The sequence below is a fragment of the Erpetoichthys calabaricus genome, chromosome 7, assembly GCF_900747795.2.
Source record: "Erpetoichthys calabaricus chromosome 7, fErpCal1.3, whole genome shotgun sequence".
Lineage (NCBI taxonomy): Eukaryota > Metazoa > Chordata > Cladistia > Polypteriformes > Polypteridae > Erpetoichthys > Erpetoichthys calabaricus.
In genome coordinates, this window is record NC_041400.2 from 85704999 (window position 1) to 85725164 (window position 20166).

Sequence of the window (20166 nt, forward strand, 5' to 3'; positions counted from 1 at the left end):
CTTTAATATAATTTTTGTCAATCAAAAACAAAACAATGTTAGCTACAGTAAATTCACATCATACTGTACCTAAGCCAATAGACCCCTTCATTGTGCTTATCTGCTTGTTAAGAACAAAGTGAAGGATGATTTATCTGACCAGAAAATGTTTTCTCAAGGCCCAGAAGACAACAGCTTTTAATTTGTCATAAAAAAGCACATTCTTAGGTGTAGTATGGGATTTATGGACTATATTTTAGCTATTGTTCCTTCCATTGAGCCAGCACCTTAACATGGCGGAGTGGTTTGCATGATCAGTGATGTGAACATGGAATGTTGTTCCTCAGTTTCCATGAAACTTCGCTTTAAGAGGAATGCAACAGTTACTTTTCATTTAGAGCAGTTGTATCAATTGATAGCTAGATCACTGGAATGAACTGAACAGTCATTTCAAATACAGTGTATGAATTGCATTCTGAAATGGTAATATTTTTGATGTTGTGTCATTTTGAACTGGTGGTTTCAGTTCAATGTATTGTATCCAAGAAATTGGAAAAATCGTTCGAATTTTGAAATATTTACATTTTGATCATTGGTTGTGAGTTTTGGATCTAGTTGTAAAAAATGACATCAAGGTTTTGAAACTATTGCTAAAGCATTGTAAAAAAATGTAAGAAGTGGATTATAGGACAGCTAGACAACAAAAAAATACAACAAAACCAAACTGAAATAAGTTTGTTAATGAATTAAATACTGGAGTAAAGAAACAGAAAAACATGGTGAGACCGAAATGTATTAAAACAACCTGAAATTAAAGTCTGCAATGTGCACTTTAATCACATCTGAATTATTTGTAGTTTTAAATGGTGGAGCAAAAGGGTAAATCAAGGAAAAATGATGCAGTAACATTAGATTTGTTACTAAGGCAGTAAAACTGTTTGGAAAGATTAAACAAAAGTGTGTACATTTATGATTGGACAGGGCAGAACAGGACATATGGTGCACATGGAATAAATTCCACAAACCTGTAGGGAAAATGTCAAGGCTACATGCAAATGTTTAAGCTGTTGTATCTTAAAAAAACACTGGATTATAGAGGAAAAGGGAATAAAAGAATAACAACAAACATGTAACATGGTTGAGTTTATATGAAAAAAAGCTAGCTTTCAAGTTAAAATTTGAAGGTGATGGATGCAAAAAAAGGAAACCAGCATATGTGTGGATGGCATGTTGTGTGTTGGAAGTGAGGCATATTCGTAAAAAGAAATAGGAAATATTATTTCAGCAAAACATGAAATAAGAAAATTGTGATGTGTTGTAAACAAACAAAATATAATAGAAAACTAGAAATATAAGCAAGGAAGCTAGGCATCAATTGGACAATATCCAAAATGCTTAATGAGAATTGTTTTGGGTGGGGGTGGATGAGGAGTTTATTTCACACATTGATTGTTACCCATTTTGAACTACTGAATTATTATCAACTTTCATAAATAAAATAAACAATTGATCTTAAAAAATATAACCGAGAGTTTTTTAAAATTATGTTATATAACAATGTGGTTAGATACTGACAAAATCTCTGCGAGAAATTTATGTCGAAAAATGGTAAAGGGCGCAGATTGATAGTAATGGAAATATTAAACTTGGCATTCTGTAAGGAAATCTGAATCGAATATATATGAAGTGAAATAGATAATGAAATCGGGACTTAGACATCATAGTTTAGACATAGGAGGAAAAACGTACACACACTAAGTCCTGCTGGAACTACGAGGCCACAGTACAAACTTACGCGTCTCTGTGCTACAATACTAACTCTAGCGCTCCTTGCCCTTAAATTAAATATACCTATACATTATTACACTACAGCAAGAATATATATCCAAAACTGCGGTCACGAATTAGAGAACAATACGGTAATTGGGCACACATTCGTTTACCCCTAGAAAAAACAATTTTCAGTTGTATGGGTTTAAAAGGATGGGCAAAGAATAAACACCTCTAACTACACAATGGCAGCCTCTTCGTTAAACACGCCTTTAAATATTTAATTAGGTACAAACCAATTTGTAACAGTTTTAGAATGAAAACGTAGCTCTATAGTTGCACCTGAAAGAGAATTATGACAAATCTCAATATAATAGAAGAACATTCTTTTATTTTATGGTTTCAAAGTAGGACAACCTCGGTTTCTTTACCTGAAAACAAACACACGTTGCGCTATCCCTTCCTGTGACGCAATCATCTACTACCCAAAAATCTTTGCGCGTTCCATGGCGTATGGTGTAGAAAAATGTCCGCTGTTTCTTAAAGCGAAGGCGAAGTAGATGACTTTTAGTGTATACATATTTTTAAGATTTACATAACGTAATCCAGAGCTTCTTTTTTGATGAGGAGTTAATCAATGAAGATGTCTTCAGATTGACGAGGAATTCATCTCAGAAGCTGAAAGAACAAAACGCATGGTACAGGTGGGGCCTTTATGCATTTTTTTTAACCTATGCGTGGGAATTGTTTTTGTCTTTTTTTCAGTCTTTATTCGTATACATTGAAATTCTCCAGTCGCCGATCAGAGACCCAGTTTCTCAGCTGGTGGGAACTGTTCGGAATATATTTCAGCGTCACACTTAGGTTCACTTTCAGGACTAATAGAAAAAAATCTTCTTTTTTAATACGGTGAGATGATTTGATAAGCATATACTACCAGACAGACTAGCACAACAATTAAAATATTTTAATGTGGGAAACTTTCAGAAAGCAAAACATACACAAAGGAGAAATCATGATACAGTTTATAACTGTAGATCCATCCATTTTCATACCTGCGCAGTCCAAATCAGGATATGGTGCCAGTCTCTGGCCGCTCACTCATACAAGACCAGTTTAGAATCACAAATGATTATGAATCTAACACACACGTTTTTTGTAATGTGTTAATAAATTTGGAGTACCCATTGAAAACGCGTGTAGATAATGTTTAATCAGTCTTTCAACAGTAGATATCTGGTATCGAGTCTGTCCTAACACAAACAGTTCTGTAACCTTTTCACTTTAGCTTCTTTTGTCAATACAGCTTTCCCATTTTTAATGGGATTGTTGTGTATGTATTGCTTGTTTAATTCATATTCAGCAAACTTGTTCAGATTGTGTGTACAGGTATGGTGAGTAGTTAGTCTGGCCCTTAATATGTGTCTTTACAAGAGTTAAAAAGTACGGGGTTTCGTCGCAGAAAAAAAAATGCTTTTTTATTTTTTATTTTTGCAGAATTCCTAGTTGTTCGCTTAAGAATATGAGGGGAGATGAGAAACTTGTTTGTCCACAAAGGTTTATTAAGCAAGGCTGTGAGAATATAACTGAGCTTTGGTAGTTTGGGAGTTTTTAAACACTAATGTAAATTTTATTTTGCACATTTATGGAGTATCTAATGCCACAAGTAGAGAGATTACCATTTCATTTGAAACTTTACTTGATTTTTCTTGCAACAACTGTTGTTCACACTTCCTGCGTGGAGTTTCCAGTGGATAATCTGTTTTATTCTTGTAGATCACAAATACATGCAGGTTAGATTGTCTGATGACTAAGGCTGGTATTAGCACTGATTTAATTTGATTTTGATTCTCAATGTCCCGATTCAATATCTTTTTTTAACTTGATTGAAGTACAGTGCACTGATATGTTTGAAGTGCTGGCTTTTTTTAAGAGATTTCTTAACCATGCATGGTGAACATTAATATGATGTGATGATTTTGGGGAAAAAAAGGTAATGCAAAACACTGGATAGGTTCACAGAATTAACATTTACTGCTTTACTGCTTTAATCGACAAAACAAAATTACTAACACATTTGTGACAGCACATGGGATTGAAAAATTTTTAACACATTCAAAAAAAATTTCAAAAACATAAAAGTTCTTCAAATGAAAAACCCATCATTATAAATTGCAGTGCTCTCTCTTCTTAGACAGACTGACATTTTTGTGCAAGAAAAACTTCTGTGTGAGGTAAGAATATCACCAGCTGAAGAGAAAACCACAGCAGGGATAGTAGTCCCATGTACACAAAGATAGTGATTGCTTGTTGGGACTAAAAGGGGTACTCCCCCTCATGCATTCTCCACAAGTGAATTTTCAGAGTGGAACAGGTTTCACATCCCTGTATCAGTTCAATTCCTCATGAATTCTATCTGCAATAGACATATTTGATGATCCTGCAGTCTCTGGTGTATAGGCTGCCCAAAAGAGACCCTCCAGTGCAGAGGACACTTTTGACCTTTTTGGTGGAGCAGAGACATCATCACCCACTTTGGAAGGACTAATGTGGATAATCTAGGGCGGAGTGGTGGCTCTGAGGCTAAGGATCTGCGCTGGTATCCAGAAGGTTGCCGGTTCGAATCCCCGTCACTGCCAAAAGAGATCCTGCTCTGCTGGGCCCTTGAGCAAGACCCTTAACCTGTAATTGCTGCAGGGGCGCTGTACAATGGCTGACCCTGCGCTCTGACCCCAAGGGGTATGTGAAAACTAACAAATTTCTAATACGAGAAATCGTATAAGACGAAATAAAGAACAAAAAAAAAAAAAAAATCTGTTGTACAGGTGTAATCCCATTACTACTATGAAAATCATCAGATTCTTGCTGCTAAAAGATAAAATGACAAGAAATTATAACAAAATTATGTGTTTGAGAACACAAGGGAATTCACAAGCATTATGTGCTCCATTTTAACCCCATTTGAATTTGAATTAAGACAATATTTTGCCTGTTATTGCTTATCTATTTGAGGGGTGTGTACATAAGTGACTTCACAACATATGCATAAGCACAGAATGACATTCAAGAAGCAATACTTGATTAGCAATGAATAGTTAATATATCAGTATTTGCAACAGTATAACAAAATAACATTGCTTTTTTTTATTATTATTCACAACGCTGCTGTTCTTCGAAATTCTCCCCAATTTAACAAACACGTATTACTACATTAGAGTCCACACATAATACTATTTCATTCCAATATTGTATATTTCATCTTGAATTAATAGAAATTAAAGATACAGAAGGAATACTCCTTTCAGAAATTCTACAACTCACACATATCAACCTGTTGCCAATGTGTAGCAGTTGTTAGTGAGTCTTGAAAATGTGTCCTCCTTGTCCTCCTCTGACAAAAAAAAAAGCGTGACCTTAAATTCTGTGTATCTTCTTCATCTTTCGGCTGCTCCCGTTAGGGGTCGCCACAGCAGATCATCTTCTTCCATCTCTTTCTGCCCTCTGCATCTTGTTCTGTTACACCCATCACCTGCATGTCCTCTCTCACCACATCCATAAACCTTCTCTTGGGCCTTCCTCTTTTTCTCTTGCCTGGCAGCTCTATCTTTAGCACCCTTCTCCCAATATACTCAGCATCTCTCCTCTGCACATGTCCAAACCAACGCCTCTCTGACTTTGTCTACCAACCGTCGAACTTGAGCTGACCCTCTAATGTACTCATTTCTAATCCTGTCCATCCTCGTCACCCCCAGTGCAAATCTTAGCATCTTTAACTCTGCCACCTCCACCTCTGTCTCCTGCTTTCTGGTCAGTGCCACCGTCTCCAACCCATATAACATAGCCGGTCTCACTACCGTCCGGTAGACCTTCCCTTTCACTCTTGCTGATATCCGTCTGTCACAAATTACTCCCGACACTCTTTTCCACCCATTCCACCCTGCCTGCACTCTTTTTCACCTCTGTTCCACAATCCCCATTAATCTGTACTGTTGATCCCAAGTATTTAAACTCCTCCACCTTCACCAAATCTACTCCTTGCATCCTCACCATTCCACTGACCTCCCTCTCATTTACACACATGTATTCTGTCTTGTTCCTACTGACCTTCATTCCTCTCCTCTCTAGAGCATATCTCCACCTCTCCAGGGTCTCCTCAACCTGCTCGCTACTATCTATCTATCTATCCATCTACTATCGCTACAGATCACAATGTCATCACCAAACATCATAATCCACGGGGACTCCTGTCTTATCTCGTCTGTCAACCTGTCCATCACCATTGCAAATAAGAAAGGGCTCAGAGCCGATCCCTGATGTAATTCCACCTCCACCTTGAATGCATCCGTCGCTCGTACCGTAGACCTCACCACAGTCACACTTCCCTCATACATATCCTGTACAACTCTTACATACTTCTCTGGCACTCCTGACTTCCTCATACAATACCACAGCTCCTCTCAAGGCACCCTGTCATATGCTTTCTCCAGGTCCACAAAGACACAATGCTACTCCTTCTGGCCTTTTCTATACTTCTCCATCAACACCCTCAGAGGAAACATCGCATCTGTGGTGCTCTTTCTTGGCATGAAACCATACTGCTGCTCACTAACCATCACCTCACTTCTTAACCTAGCTTCCACTACTCTTTCCCATAATTTCATGCTGTGGCTCATCAACTATATCCCCCTGTAGTTACTGCAGTCCTGCACATCCCCCTTATTCTTAAATATCTGCACCAATATACTACTTCTCCACTCCTCAGGCATCCTCTCACTTTCCAAAATTCCATTAAACAATCTGATTAAAAACTCCACTGCCATCGCTCCTAAACACCTCCATGCTTCCACAGGTATATCTGGACCAACAGCTTTTCCATTCTTCATCCTCTCCATAGCTGTCCTTACTTCCTCCTTGGTAATCTGTTGCACTTCCTGATTCACTATCTCCACATCCTCCAACCTCCTCTCTCGTTCTCTTCATTCATCAGCCTTTCAAAGTACTCTTTCCTTCTGCTCAACACACTCTCCTCGCTTGTGGGTACGTTTCCATCTTTATCCTTTATTACCCTAACCTGCTGCACATCTTTCCCAGCTCAGTCCCTCTGTCTAGCCAATCGCTACAGATCCTTTTCTCCCTCCTTAGTGTCCAACCTCTCATACAACTCATCATACTCTTTTTCTTTAGCCTTCGCCACCCCTCTCTTTTCCTTGCCCCTTATCTCCTTGTACTCTTGTCTACTTTCTGCATCTCTCTGACTATCCCACTTCTTCTTTGCCATCCTCTTCCTCTGTATACTCGCCTGTATTTCCTCATTCCACCACCAGGTTTCATTTTCTTCCACCTTGTGCCTGTCTCACCTTCTCCCTAAACTCAACCTTACAGTCTTCCTTTTTCAACTTCCACCATTTGATCCTTGGCTCTGCCCTCACTCTCTTCCTCTTCTTGATCTCCAACATCATCCTACATACCACCATCCTATGCTGCTTAACTACACTTTCCCCTGCCACTACTTTGCAGTCTTCAATCTCCTTCAGATTGACTCTTCTGCATAGGATGTAGTCTAACTGTGTGCATCTTCTTCCACTCTTCTACGTCACCCTATGTTCCTCCCTCTTCTTAAAATACATATTCACCACAGCCATGTCCATCCTATTGGCAAAATCCACTATCCTCTGACCTTCTTCATTCCTCACCTTGACACCATACCTACCCATCACCACCTCGTCTCCACTGTTCCCTTCACCAACATGCCCATTGAAATCCATTCCAATCACCACTTTCTATCCCTTGGGTACACTGTTCATCACTTCATCCAACTCACTCCAAAAATCTTCTTTCTCATCCATTGCACACTCAACTTGCAGTGCATATGCACTAACCACATTCATAATCACACCTCCAATTTCCAGCTTCATAATCATTACTTTGACACTCTTTTCACTTCTGAAACACTCTTGACATACTGTTCCTTCAGAATAACCCCTACTCCAACTCTCCTCCTATCCACACCTTGATAGAACAATTTGAATCCACCTGGCCTTACTCCCCTTCCATTTAGTCACTTGCACGCACAATATATCAACCTTCCTTCTCTCCATCATATCGGCTTACTTCATTCTTAATGTAGTAGTATGTGATTGTAATGTAGTATGTCCAGCTCTTGCAAGTTAGGGCTACACTCTCCGCTGATGTGAGAGATGTGGCAATGCTTAGCTTAAGATCTTCATAAAGCCTAGGTACTATAACTTCACTAATTTGCTTTCTGGTTGGTATAGCATACAGTAGTTCCAAAACCTGTTATTTGTTGAAAGCCCTCATCTTTCACAACAGTGTAGGGTCTCATATCTTTACCTGCTACAGGTTCCGGTATTTTGTGGGGGGGGGGTTGGCACAAGATAAATTAAACAGAAGCATGGAATTAAATGTCACCTCCAGTACAGTTTGTTTAGGCTCTAATCATTTGGAAGGTGCAAGTATTCCCACTTAGGGGTGGGCGGTATGACCAAAATTCTATATCACGGTATTTTTCTCAATTATCCCGGTTTCACGGTATTCGACGATATTTTTTTCCCCATGCATGAGTGGATGTTAAACACATTTTCCACTGCAATTACTGGCTAAGAATAACCTATTCCACTGTCAAGAGTATTGCACATTGTACAAAAAAAAAAATTTTTATGTGCACACAAGTATTAATACAGTTTTGCATTGCCCCATAAAGTGATAGTTTTCAAGGGGGTGGCACTAATGGAGAAGGTATCAGATTGCATGACACATGCAGTCAAAATATAGAACCTTTTTATTGAACAAATTTTCCAAAAAGAAACTATAATTTTGACAACATATTTTCAACCATACAAAGAGGCATTTAGACTTAGTAAAATATCCAGAAGTGCCTGTCAAAAATTGTATTGCACCAAATATATATGTCTTAGAAAAGGAATAAATAGTAAATATTTTTTGTAAACCAACTACACTTTCTGTTAATGTTAACAATCTCTGTCCACTGACACGTTAAAGTGACTTTTTAAATAACTTTATCATCATTAAACTGCATAATATTTAAACTAATAAATAATAACAATAAAATAAATAATAGTATTATTACTGATAGTTGCACTATTACTTCAAGCCCAGGTGCATTACACAGTATTCACCAAATTAAAATAAAATACAACAAGTGCAACTTGGTGATGACATCTTTACCAACTGAACCATCATTTAGGCAAACTGCATTAATATGGACCTTGCTTCAAGCTAAGCTATACTGGGAAGAAAAAAACAAACTATATGTCGAGAACAAAGTCAACATTTCCACTTTATTCTCGCCATTTATGTTGAGATTAAAGTCGACATTTCCACTTTATTCTCATAGTTTTACTTCATAATTAAAGTAGAATGTCGTAAACTAAACTTCTTCCTAAAATCAATGTTTAATCAATTACTTTACCCCGTCATAAATTAATGCAGCACATTAAATGCTTTGTGTTACGTTTCCCCAACCCAGTGGTTAATCACTACGCTTCTTAAACTGACTTCCTCCGCACTAAGAGAAGACCGCGATTACCATACAGAATCCATTCACTTCATGATATTCCTGCTTTCTGAAAATTTAGAATGCTAAGATAAATACTTGATATCATTTTCATGATGAAATGCATTAAAGCAGGTATTACACATGCACGGTAGTGAGGCGGTAGTGCTGCTCCCTTGCAGTAAGGGGTCCCCAGGTGTATGTTCAGTGTAGAGAACTTTATGGCAGGTATGACGAGGCTCCAAAAAACTGGATGTATGAATAGCTATCGCACAGGTTTAACTTGAATATTGTGTAAATGTTGGGTTTGTGATCTGCTGGTCGGAGACACGAACACAGAATTCAATGCATGTTCTTCTGAGCGGGCTATCTTTATTGCATGCATGCTGTCTCTATCTGACGTAGGCTACCAAAACCCCAGTTCCTATCCTTCCTTTTCCTTTCACCACATAACCAATCACTACACGATAAACGTCTTTGTGAAATTAAAACTAGTTATAAACTTAGCCCATGGAGTGTTCAGAACTTTAAAAATATCTTCGTTATACATGTTTAATTATGCCATCCATTCAGAGTTGCGCCCATCTCTGAACGAATCACTTAACACAAAGCATTTAATGTGCTATTTAACTTATGACAGGGTTTGAGAAAATCTAGTAAATTAAATATTCATTCTATGATGTTTAGTTTACGATGTTCTATTTTGATGACAAATTACAAGAATAAAGTCAACATGTCGACTTTATTCTCGTCATAAGCGTTAAGATTAAAGTGGAAATGTCGAGAATAAAGTCAAACTGTCGTCACACTGTTACACAGTACCCAGGTACATTACACTGTATTGAAAACAAATAAAACAAGTACAACTTGGCTTGCAGTATTATCCAGTAGTATAGAAACAGTATTTACACATCTGACCTTTTAAAATTAAAGCATCTCCAGGCGACAGACGTGACTGCTTTTTTTTGGCTCTCTGTCCATTTTCACCGCGCGGCATACCTATGCTTCCGCCCACTATTTGGTGGTGTAGCAGTGAAAAAGAGCCCTAGTGCAACAAATCTGTGTTTAGCGGTGTAGCAGTGAAAAAGGTCCCCACTTGAACTGTTTCCCGCTGCGCCACGTTCCGAACGTCGTTTAGGCAATTTAAACCGGTGTTGCGGTATAAGAAAAATCCATATCATAAAAAAAATAAACGGTTTTTGGTATGAACCGGTATACCGCCCAGCACTATTCCCACTGTATATTAATTTCAACTAATTCAAGAGTACTAGGGTGTTGTACCGTGTTAGCCATTATGAATGTAGAGAAAAGCCAAGCAAAATGACACCTTTTATTGGCTAACTAGAAAGATTACAATATGCAAGCTTTCGAGGCAACTCAGGCCCCTTCTTCAGGCAAGATAATCTTTCTAGTTAGCCAATAAAAGGTGTCATTTTGCTTGGCTTTTCTCTACAACTAATTCAAGATTATTTTAAATCTCCAATAGTAGAATAAATTTGGCAGTTTAGTTGAAGGGTGTCTACATGGAGATTCATAACACACAAATTGGTTACTGAATAACATATTTATTATTTTTAAAGAGCAGTAATATTTTGTTCCACATTTTGCAAATACTGATGTTAACTCTTAAATGTCATTCCATGCTTATGCATATGTTATAAAGTCACTATATAGACACCCTTCAAATAAAGTGTTACCGAAATTTGTTATATTAGTGTTCTCTATACATGATTAAGTAATTTATTTTAGGTTCTATAGATTGTTTTGTATTATACTGGTTCAATTTTTCAATGGCAAGTCTGGTATTTTGGCTAAATAGGAGTGGAAATCTCTACATGCAAAAAGAAATAATTATGTATTTTAAAATTAAAATAGGATAAATAATACATTATTTGAAAGATTGGATTACAAATTTTATCTACTCTAAATTTTATAAACTACTGTAAACATCAGAAAGAATAAGTTTGATGTTTAAAAAAAAAAAAAAAAACTCAAATATGAATAATGAATATTTAGTGCTTTTTAAACTATGTGTTTCAGAACTGAATTCCGCCACCACCCATATTTCAAAAATTAACTTCATTCATGTGCTTAACTATAGCTATATTCATTAAAATCGGGGGGGGGGGGGGGGGGGGGGGGGGATGCAAATACTCTCTTCCCTCTGTTCCTTTATTAATTGTAATCATCATTAATTACATTTAGCATGGCTATCTAAGGTGCCATATTAGCCCCTTATCCTGAAAGATGTTTTTTGTATTGTTGTGCCTAAATTATGTACCCAGAAATAAATGGCTGTAGTTCTGGTTATGTAATACAGGAGTTTAAAATTGTAGGAATGAGAAGGGTTTTAACTAGGGCTGCACAATAATATCGGATTTATATCTGTATCGGCAGATAATGGGTTAAAATAAATTTGGACCGATGACCAAATTTGACCGATAATTCGAACCGATATTGATGACACATTCACGGTGTTCCAGATGTGCCAGACAATTAGGCGATGCCGGGCTACTGTGCGAAAATGTCTGCAGTGTGGAAGTGAGTGAGAGCGACATAAAATATGCCATTTGCAACACTTGTTCAACTAATGTTTTGCACGGAGGGACAAAAGTGCGAAATTTCAATTCCACCAACTTAATTACACACTTGAAGACACGCTATCCTGACAAATATACAGAATCCCTCAGAGCAAAAGAGGAGAATCCTGCGCCACCGCACACAAAATCAAAAACTGCAGTTGCTCAACGTGTTTATCAGTTACTTGAAAAATCAAAGAAAATCGATAAAGATAACCCTAAAGCTCAAACAATTACTGCAAAAGATCTGCAGAAAAATACTGTCACTTTAAGCATTCACAATTAGCCAACTCGCGTCTCAAAACTATACAAACTGAACTTGGCATGCAGCCAAAAATGCTTCAACAAGACTTTTCGACTAGATGGAACAGCACATTCTATATGCTGCAAAGCTTGCTGGAGCAGAAAAGAGCCCTAAGGGCTTATGCCTCCGATTTTGAGTTACCTGCAACTCTAAGGACTCATGTATACTTCACGCTCAGAACGCGTATGCACCCGCATCATGGCCGCCACACGTTCTGAGCATTCATTTGATGCGTCCTCTGAGCAGGTTCTCAGAAATTAACACGACGCATGCGCGAGTTGCAGTACCAGCAAAAAGTCCGGGGGCACAGTGTGCTAAAAGTTGGAATGTCACGTCAGAGTCTCTGTTTACTATCTACATGTGACAGAAAGCCGCTTTGCAGCTCCTACGAGATCGGTGTGCACGCTTCGATATTTGATAAATGGTTCGATGTGGTGAAGCAAAATGCCGACATACAGATGTATTCATGGTGCTTTTATATTCAAGCGTCGCATATTTCCGATCGTAATGACACGATACGTTTTAAAATTCTCACATACCGTCTTCTGTGCCATCTTTTTTTCTAGGGCTTCCTCTGCTCCTGACAGCAGCAAATCGCCAGCAATAGATCGCCACACTGAGCACATTAAATGTATGATATTCCAACTCTCTGCATATTTAGAATCCTTAGATTTATACTTGATATCACTTTCATGATGAAAAGCATTAAAGTATGTATATTATATTTTACAGATAAATCGGTAATTTCATTTAAATAATGAATACTGTTAATAATTACACACATGGGGTGACACAGTGGCGGAGCGTTAGTGCTGCTGTCTTGCAGGGAGTCACGTCGCTAATATTCCCTGCCTGGAGTTTACACGTTTTCCTGCTGGGTTTCCTCAGTGTGCTCCAGTTTCCATCCAAAGATATGCAGATTTGGGGATTTGGTGCAGCTAAAATGACGCTAGTGTATGTGTGTGCTTGTATTCACCTTGCGATGAGCCGAGGCATCGTCCAGGGATTGTTTCTCACTCATGCCCAATGCTTGCTGGAATGGACACATCCCTGGATTTAATCAATAAACATCATTTTCAGAGATACTGCGGTAAGGTGTCATCATAATTTAATGGGTGTTCTAGGCAATTCACAACACAGAGAAGCCGAACATGTTCTCACCGTGATAATATCTCGCACTGCCACCTGGCAGATTCCTCCAGATTTACGTAAAGTACGCGCGCAAGTATAAACACTTCAACGCTTGCGTAGCAGGAGTGTCCGCTTTAGCATGCGTCGTGTCACATGAAGTATAACTCCGGCCTAACGCCTACTCATTGGGGTTTGATCGAGAACATAAAAACACTCCTTGCTCCATTTGAACAACTGACAAAAGAATTTTGCCAGTCTGAAGCCTTGGCTTCTAACGTTATTCCCTCAGTTAATGCTTTAAAATGACTGTTGACTAAAAGAGCTCATACTGACTTTGGAGTCAAAACCAGTAAAAGCGCTCTCTTAGAGGCTGTAAACAATCGTTTCATTGAGATTTACACCGAACCCATGTACTGTGTTGCCACTATTGTAGACCCGAGATACAAATACGCTATTTCGATACAGATGTAAAATCACTAGCACTCAAAATGTTGCAAGCTCTGATGTATTATCCACAACAGAAAAGGGCCAAGATAAATAACGAGGTGGCATGCACACTCTTCGAAATGTACAATAAAATTCTTGAAGAGAACACATTGATACCTCGGGAAAACAGCCAGATGACAATAGAGGTAAGTGGGGGAAAAAAAAAAAAAAGCTCTGTGGAAATCTTTACAACATTGTTTTAAGTAAATAACTAGGACTGTAGGATCGAATATCACTGCTCTTAACATAATTCGAATGTATAAAAAAATCTTGGCAAGAAAGAAAAACAGCAATCGAATGTAAAAAAGCGGTTGTTGGTTTTACCTTGCACTATCTTTTGCTTCATGTTACTTAAGAAGTGATGGACACTATTATGGGAGTTTACAGATCTGTTTTTGCATGTAACGTTTAGGATCAGCCTATACTTGTTTCTGAATTGTTAACCCATATTGTTACTAGTCATTAGTTAAATGGTCGGCATCCTCTGTGTTAGGTCCTCTAGCTTCTAGGGAAAAAAGAAAAAAATGACTACATTTACTTTGTTTGAGGAATCACTGACAATTTTGTTTGTTTTTCTTTTGAACATTGTCGTTAGAAAGTGCCAGTGCGGTGCATGTCTTATTTCTCTTTGCGTTGCTTTTTGTGGGAGAGCCAGTCACATTCATGGAAGCCACTGTTTTCACCCGAGTCTCTTAAGCAATAATGAGCAACTTGTAAGCAGATTGTGATCTACATTGAGAAGCAAAATTATTAATATATTTCAGAAAACAGCAAATGTAATACAGACATGCATTCCATTCAAATGCCATATACTTATTTTTATTGTAATCATTCTAATCTTAATCTGACAGCCCTGGTAAAGGCCAAAATGCAGATCTATCTTTTAGATATGAAAGATGACACAGAATATAATGCTGTATTTGTATGCATGCTACAGGTGCAGGAATTTCTTACTGAAGCACCAATCCCGAGGAATGAAAATCGACTCCAGTTTTTATTCCAGTATTTCAGTGGGTTTCCTACCATTGCCAAAGTAGCACGCAAGTTCCTGTCAGCCCCATGTACTAGCTTTGACAGCGATAGATTATTCAGTTTGGCTTCTAATGTGATCAACAATAAGAGAAACAGAATTTCCTGCGACAAGGCATAATAGATACTCTTGTTCGTTAAGAAAAACCTCCCCATCATGCTTAAAAAATAGAAAAGAATAATAAGCCTCCAGAAAAAGTTATTTCTTTACCGTTGTACACTTTACTGTTTTTTTAGATTGGTTAGATGTATTCCATCAAAAAGATCGAAAAAAAAGTATTATGTAGTATTTAATACTGCAGACTGTAAAATAAAGGATCAGATAGCCAGCCAAATGTGATTGAGCAGAAGCCATTTTAGTGATTGTAAATAATCTGCAAAAGTTGTTATTCTTAAGTGGTATTGCTTATTTCATTGTCATTGTAAATTTTACCATTTTTTTCAGTTTTAATTTTTTTGATTATTGTTGAATTTGTTGAATTTTGTTCCATCAAAAAGAAAGAGAAAAGTGTTATTTAAAGCAACAACCTGCAAAACTGTTTCCCATATAACCAACAGGTAGCCAGCCAAATGTGGCAGATGTGTTTTTAATGATTGAATGTGGTGTGCAAAATTGTTATACAAATAAATGTTCACTTTGTCTGTAATTTTTGTCCAGACAGATCAAGTCTCATTTTTCTCTGTATCTTATAAATATGTACAGTAATCCCTCCTCCATCGTGGGGGTTGCGTTCCAGAGCCACCCACGAAATAAGAAAATCCGCGAAGTAGAAACCATATGTTTATATGGTTATTTTTATATTGTCATGCTTGGGTCACAGATTTGCGCAGAAACACATAAGGTTGTAGAGAGACAGGAACGTTATTCAAACACTGCAAACAAACATTTGTCTCTTTTTCAAAAGTTTAAACTGTGCTCCATGACAAGACAGAGATGACAGTTCTGTCTCACAATTAAAAGAATGCAAACATATCTTCCTCTTCAAAGGAGTGCGCATCAGGAGCACAGACTGTCAGAAACAGAGAGTAGAGAAAAGCCAAGCAAAATGACACCTTTTATTGGCTAACTAAAAAGATTACAATATGCAAGCTTTCGAGGCAACTCAGGCCCCTTCTTCAGGCAAGAGAGGAAAGCAAACAAATCAATAGGGCTGTTTGGCTTTTAAGTATGCGAAGCACTGCCGGTACAAAGCTGTTGAAGGCGGCAGCTCACACCCCCTCCGTCAGGAGCAGGGAGAGAGAGACAGAGAAAAACAAAGTCAAAAATCAATACGTGCCCTTTGAGCTTTTAAGTATGCGAAGCACCGTGCAGCATGTCGCTTCACGAAGCAGCTGCACTCAGAAGGTAGCAACGTGAAGATAATCTTTCAGCATTTTTAGACGAGCGTCCATATCGTCTAGGTGTGCGAACAGCCCCCCTGCTCACACCCCCTACGTCAGGATCAGAGAAAGTCAGCGCAAGGGAGAGAGAGAGAGAACAGTAAGTTGGGTAGCTTCTCAGCCATCTGCCAATAGCGTCCCTTGTATGAAATCAACTGGGCAAACCAACTGAGGAAGCATGTACCAGAAATTAAAAGACCCATTGTCCTCAGAAATCCGCGAACCAGCAAAAAATCCGCGATATATATTTAAATATGCTTACATATAAAATCCGCGATAGAGTGAAGCCGCGAAAGGCGAAGCGCGATATAGCGAGGGATCACTGTATATCGACATCGGCAGATAAGTACATAGACATTATTGGATATTGGCATCGGCCCAAAATTCCCTTATCGGTGCATCCCTAGTTTTAACTTTGGTTAATTATCTGTCTTGCCTTGGACAGTGCCAGTAATTATGTAAATAATTCGATAAGGTTTCTACTTTATTTATCTTTCCTTACTCAGTTATAGGAAGTGGTCTCCAGGCCATTATCAAGCTATGTCTATATACATATATAGACAGGAAACGGACAGAATAGGCAGCCATTACATAGAAGATGCTGGCTGTTTTTCTGGATATTTAGAGTTAAAATTTATCTTGACACATATTAATAGTTTTATGATGACAAGTCGTTAAAGGTGATGTCTGACGTAATGTGCAGTTGTTGCTCCATTTTCAAGTGGCAGATTCTTCTCTTGTGTTGGAGTGCATTCTTTTTCTTTGTGACATGGGGCCTTATATATAAACTGTGCAAACACCCGAAAATGTTGTGTATACCTGTTTCTATGCTCACATCGCTATGTGTAAAAACTGAATTTGGTGTAAAGCCACAACACATTATCACGGCAGCCTACTCATTCTGTACGTCCATTTCTGCTCGGTTTTTGTGGTCGAAACTTAACAACTAACTAAAGAAAGAAACATCCTCTAACAGGACAATTCAGTAATCGGGCAGGAGAAAAACTGTTCATTGCATCTCTTAATGACTCCTCGGCAAAATGCCTTGGAGGGAGCATTCTTAAAAAGCAGTCTGTTACAGCATGGTCAGAGAAACAATGGAGAATGGTTAATTTTATAAACTGTTGAATTTACATACAGTGTCAATCAATGCTTACATTTTACTGTGGCTGGTTCATTGGTTTACACGCAAATATAAAAAATAAAAGTCTACACATTTCCCTAATTTATTAACCCTTTATGCTATTTCTTTAAGATGAATGCTATATTACCCTAAAATTATTCTTCCACATTCCTCCCCTTTTGAGACTTAATAAAGTCTCACTAAAACTGTAAGGAATAATTTCCTATTATAATCGTATTCCTAATCTGTATAAAATGTATGTATACTGAGTAAAAGATTCCTGGCTAGCTGTAGTTGGGGAATAACAAAAATCAGTGCAAATCGTTAATACCGAAATAAATCAATAATAGTGAACATAGAAAATCAAGTCAAATAACATGTATCAGTTATTTTTCTTCAGAGAATTCTGGCATTACATGTTTTCCCCTATAAATCTCAGATTTGTGTCCCATAACCTCACAACTTCCATGTAGAATGATAAAAACATGGTCAACAACTGTTTCATTTCCTTCTTATCCAACAAACATTAGCTATCTTGGTTCACAAAAGTGTACCTAGCCCTATATTTTTCATCAATGTTATTGTTGGGCGTGATACAGAGAGCCCAAGTAATTACTTTAAAACATCCAAATAACCAGAGATAGAATCCTTATACAAACAACCATGCTCACATCCCCTCGTGCTGTCATTCATAAAGTTGCCCCAATTTACATCCTGCTGTGGCCTTAAATTATATGATCACCTTTGATGCATAAAAACAGCTATCTTGCTAAAAGTAGGTGTAAATCCTCCCTTCATTAGATGTCGGCACTACTCCTCATTAATCATAGGACATCTGCTGATTTCTTAGTCAACCTTCAGTACATTTTGTATTTGTATATTACATCAACCTTTCTTCTGGTACATTCTTTTATTTACTTGATCATCTCAGTATTTTTCCTAAACCAAATCTTATATTTCAGTGTACATTTTGTTGCTCACTTGACCTTTATTTGGTTTCCCACATTTATTAACCCTTTATGCTATTTCTTTAAGATGAATGCTGTGCTACCCTAAAATTATTCTTCCACATTTTACAAACTGGCGGCACCCAGCATCAAATTAGTGGTACTGTTTCTGTGTGGTCTCCCTTTGTTCAGATTTGGATCTGTAACGCGGGATTTATCAAATATATCAAAATTAACTGCATATCATTTACAAATTGAATCCACTTGATTTTAATCATTCTGTAACAATATAATGATGCATGGAATGAATAAACTATTCCAAATACCGTAGCTGCTTTAGTGATGTTACTCTTAATGCACCACTCGGAGTATTTCAACCCAGTGTATGTGTGTGTGGTATCTTAGCTGCACAGCAGCTGATAGAAAAGCTCTACGGCGAGTTGTGTCGAGAACGCAGAGGATTATCGGGGTACAGCTTCCAGCCCTGGAGGACATTTATAGCACACGCTGCCTAAAGAATGCCATCAGCATCTGCATGGATTCCACTCTGCCATGCCGTAGTCTATTTGAACTTGTTCCTCCCTCAAGATTGATACTTGCTGGGACTGGCACGACCCTGGATGGATGGAATAATTAAACATGTATAACAAAGATTTTTCAGTGTTCCGTAAAAGTTTTGAAGAATCGGCATTCTAAGCTTACAGCTGGCTTTACATTAATTTCAAAGCTCATTTGGTAGAGATTGGTTATGTGGAGAAAGAAAATGGAAGGACAGAAATTGGGGGTTGGTGTGCTTAACAAATACAGTACTGCTACATTAAATTACTCCATTCAGGGTAGCGTGTGTACCAGAAAGCATCTTGCAGGAGGCGGGAACAATTCCTGGACGGGAGTGGTGGGAACAATCCCTGGATGGGATGCCAAATCATCACTATCGCTGCGCCACTGTGCCCCCACATTTTTCATACATGCTTTAATGCATTTCATCATGAAAATTATATCAAGTATACATCTTACTATTCTAAAATGTTCAGAGAGCTGTAATATCATGCATGTAATGTATTCTGTGTAGCGATCAATGCCTGCACGCTCCTGTCTAGGAAAGAGAAAGCCCATTTAAGAAGCACTTAGTGATAAGTGACTTGGTCAGGGAACACATGCTACTTTAGTTACGATGGGATTTGAGAAACTCTAGTAAAATAAACATCAATTTTAGGTTGAAGTTTACAACGTTCTACTTTAATGACAAAATAAACTATGGGGTTAAAGTAGAATTTTTGAGATTAAAGTCTATGTAAAAGCCCTGAATCAAAAGATTGGCATATGACATGGACAGTGCTTAGTAACACACCCTTTGCCAAGCATCACAGCTTGTAAACAATTTTTGTAGATAGCTAAAAGTCTTTCAGTTCTTACTTGGGGTATGTTTGCCCATTCGTCCTTGCAAAAGGCTTCTAATTCTGCAAGATTCTTGAGCTGTCTTAGTGTGCACTGTTCTCTTGAGATTTGTCCACAGACTTTCAATGATGTTTAGGTCAGGTGACTGTGAGGACCATAGCAGAATTGTCATCTTGCACCTTTTGAGGTATTTCATTGTAGATTTTGGGGTGTTTTTTGGATCATTCTCTTATTGTGGGACCCATTCTGTTTTTAACTTTGTTGATGTTTGCTTCCAGAATTGGCTGGTATTTATTTGTATCCATTTTCCCTCTACCATGAACATATTCCCTGTGCCACTGGCTGCAACACAAACCCAATGCATGATCGATCTACCCCCATGCTTAATAGTTGGAGAGGTGTTCTTTTCCTGGAATTTGGCACCCTTTTTTCTCCAAACATACCATTGCACATTGTGACCAAAAAGTTCTATTTTGACTTCATCATTCCACAGGACTTGTTTCCAA

The 20166-nt window shown here is 38.0% G+C and overlaps 1 protein-coding gene across 1 annotated transcript in view; it reads left to right on the forward strand.

The window, feature by feature from the left end:
• The first annotated feature begins 2241 nt into the window (after nucleotides 1–2241).
• Nucleotides 2242–20166, forward strand: part of toporsa (topoisomerase I binding, arginine/serine-rich a) — a 51702-nt gene continuing 33777 nt past the window's right edge. Inside the window, exon 1 of the mRNA XM_028805162.2 lies at nucleotides 2242–2453. Coding sequence (XP_028660995.1) covers nucleotides 2445–2453 — 9 coding nt within the window. The 5' untranslated portion in view covers nucleotides 2242–2444. The remainder of the gene's footprint in view (nucleotides 2454–20166) is intronic.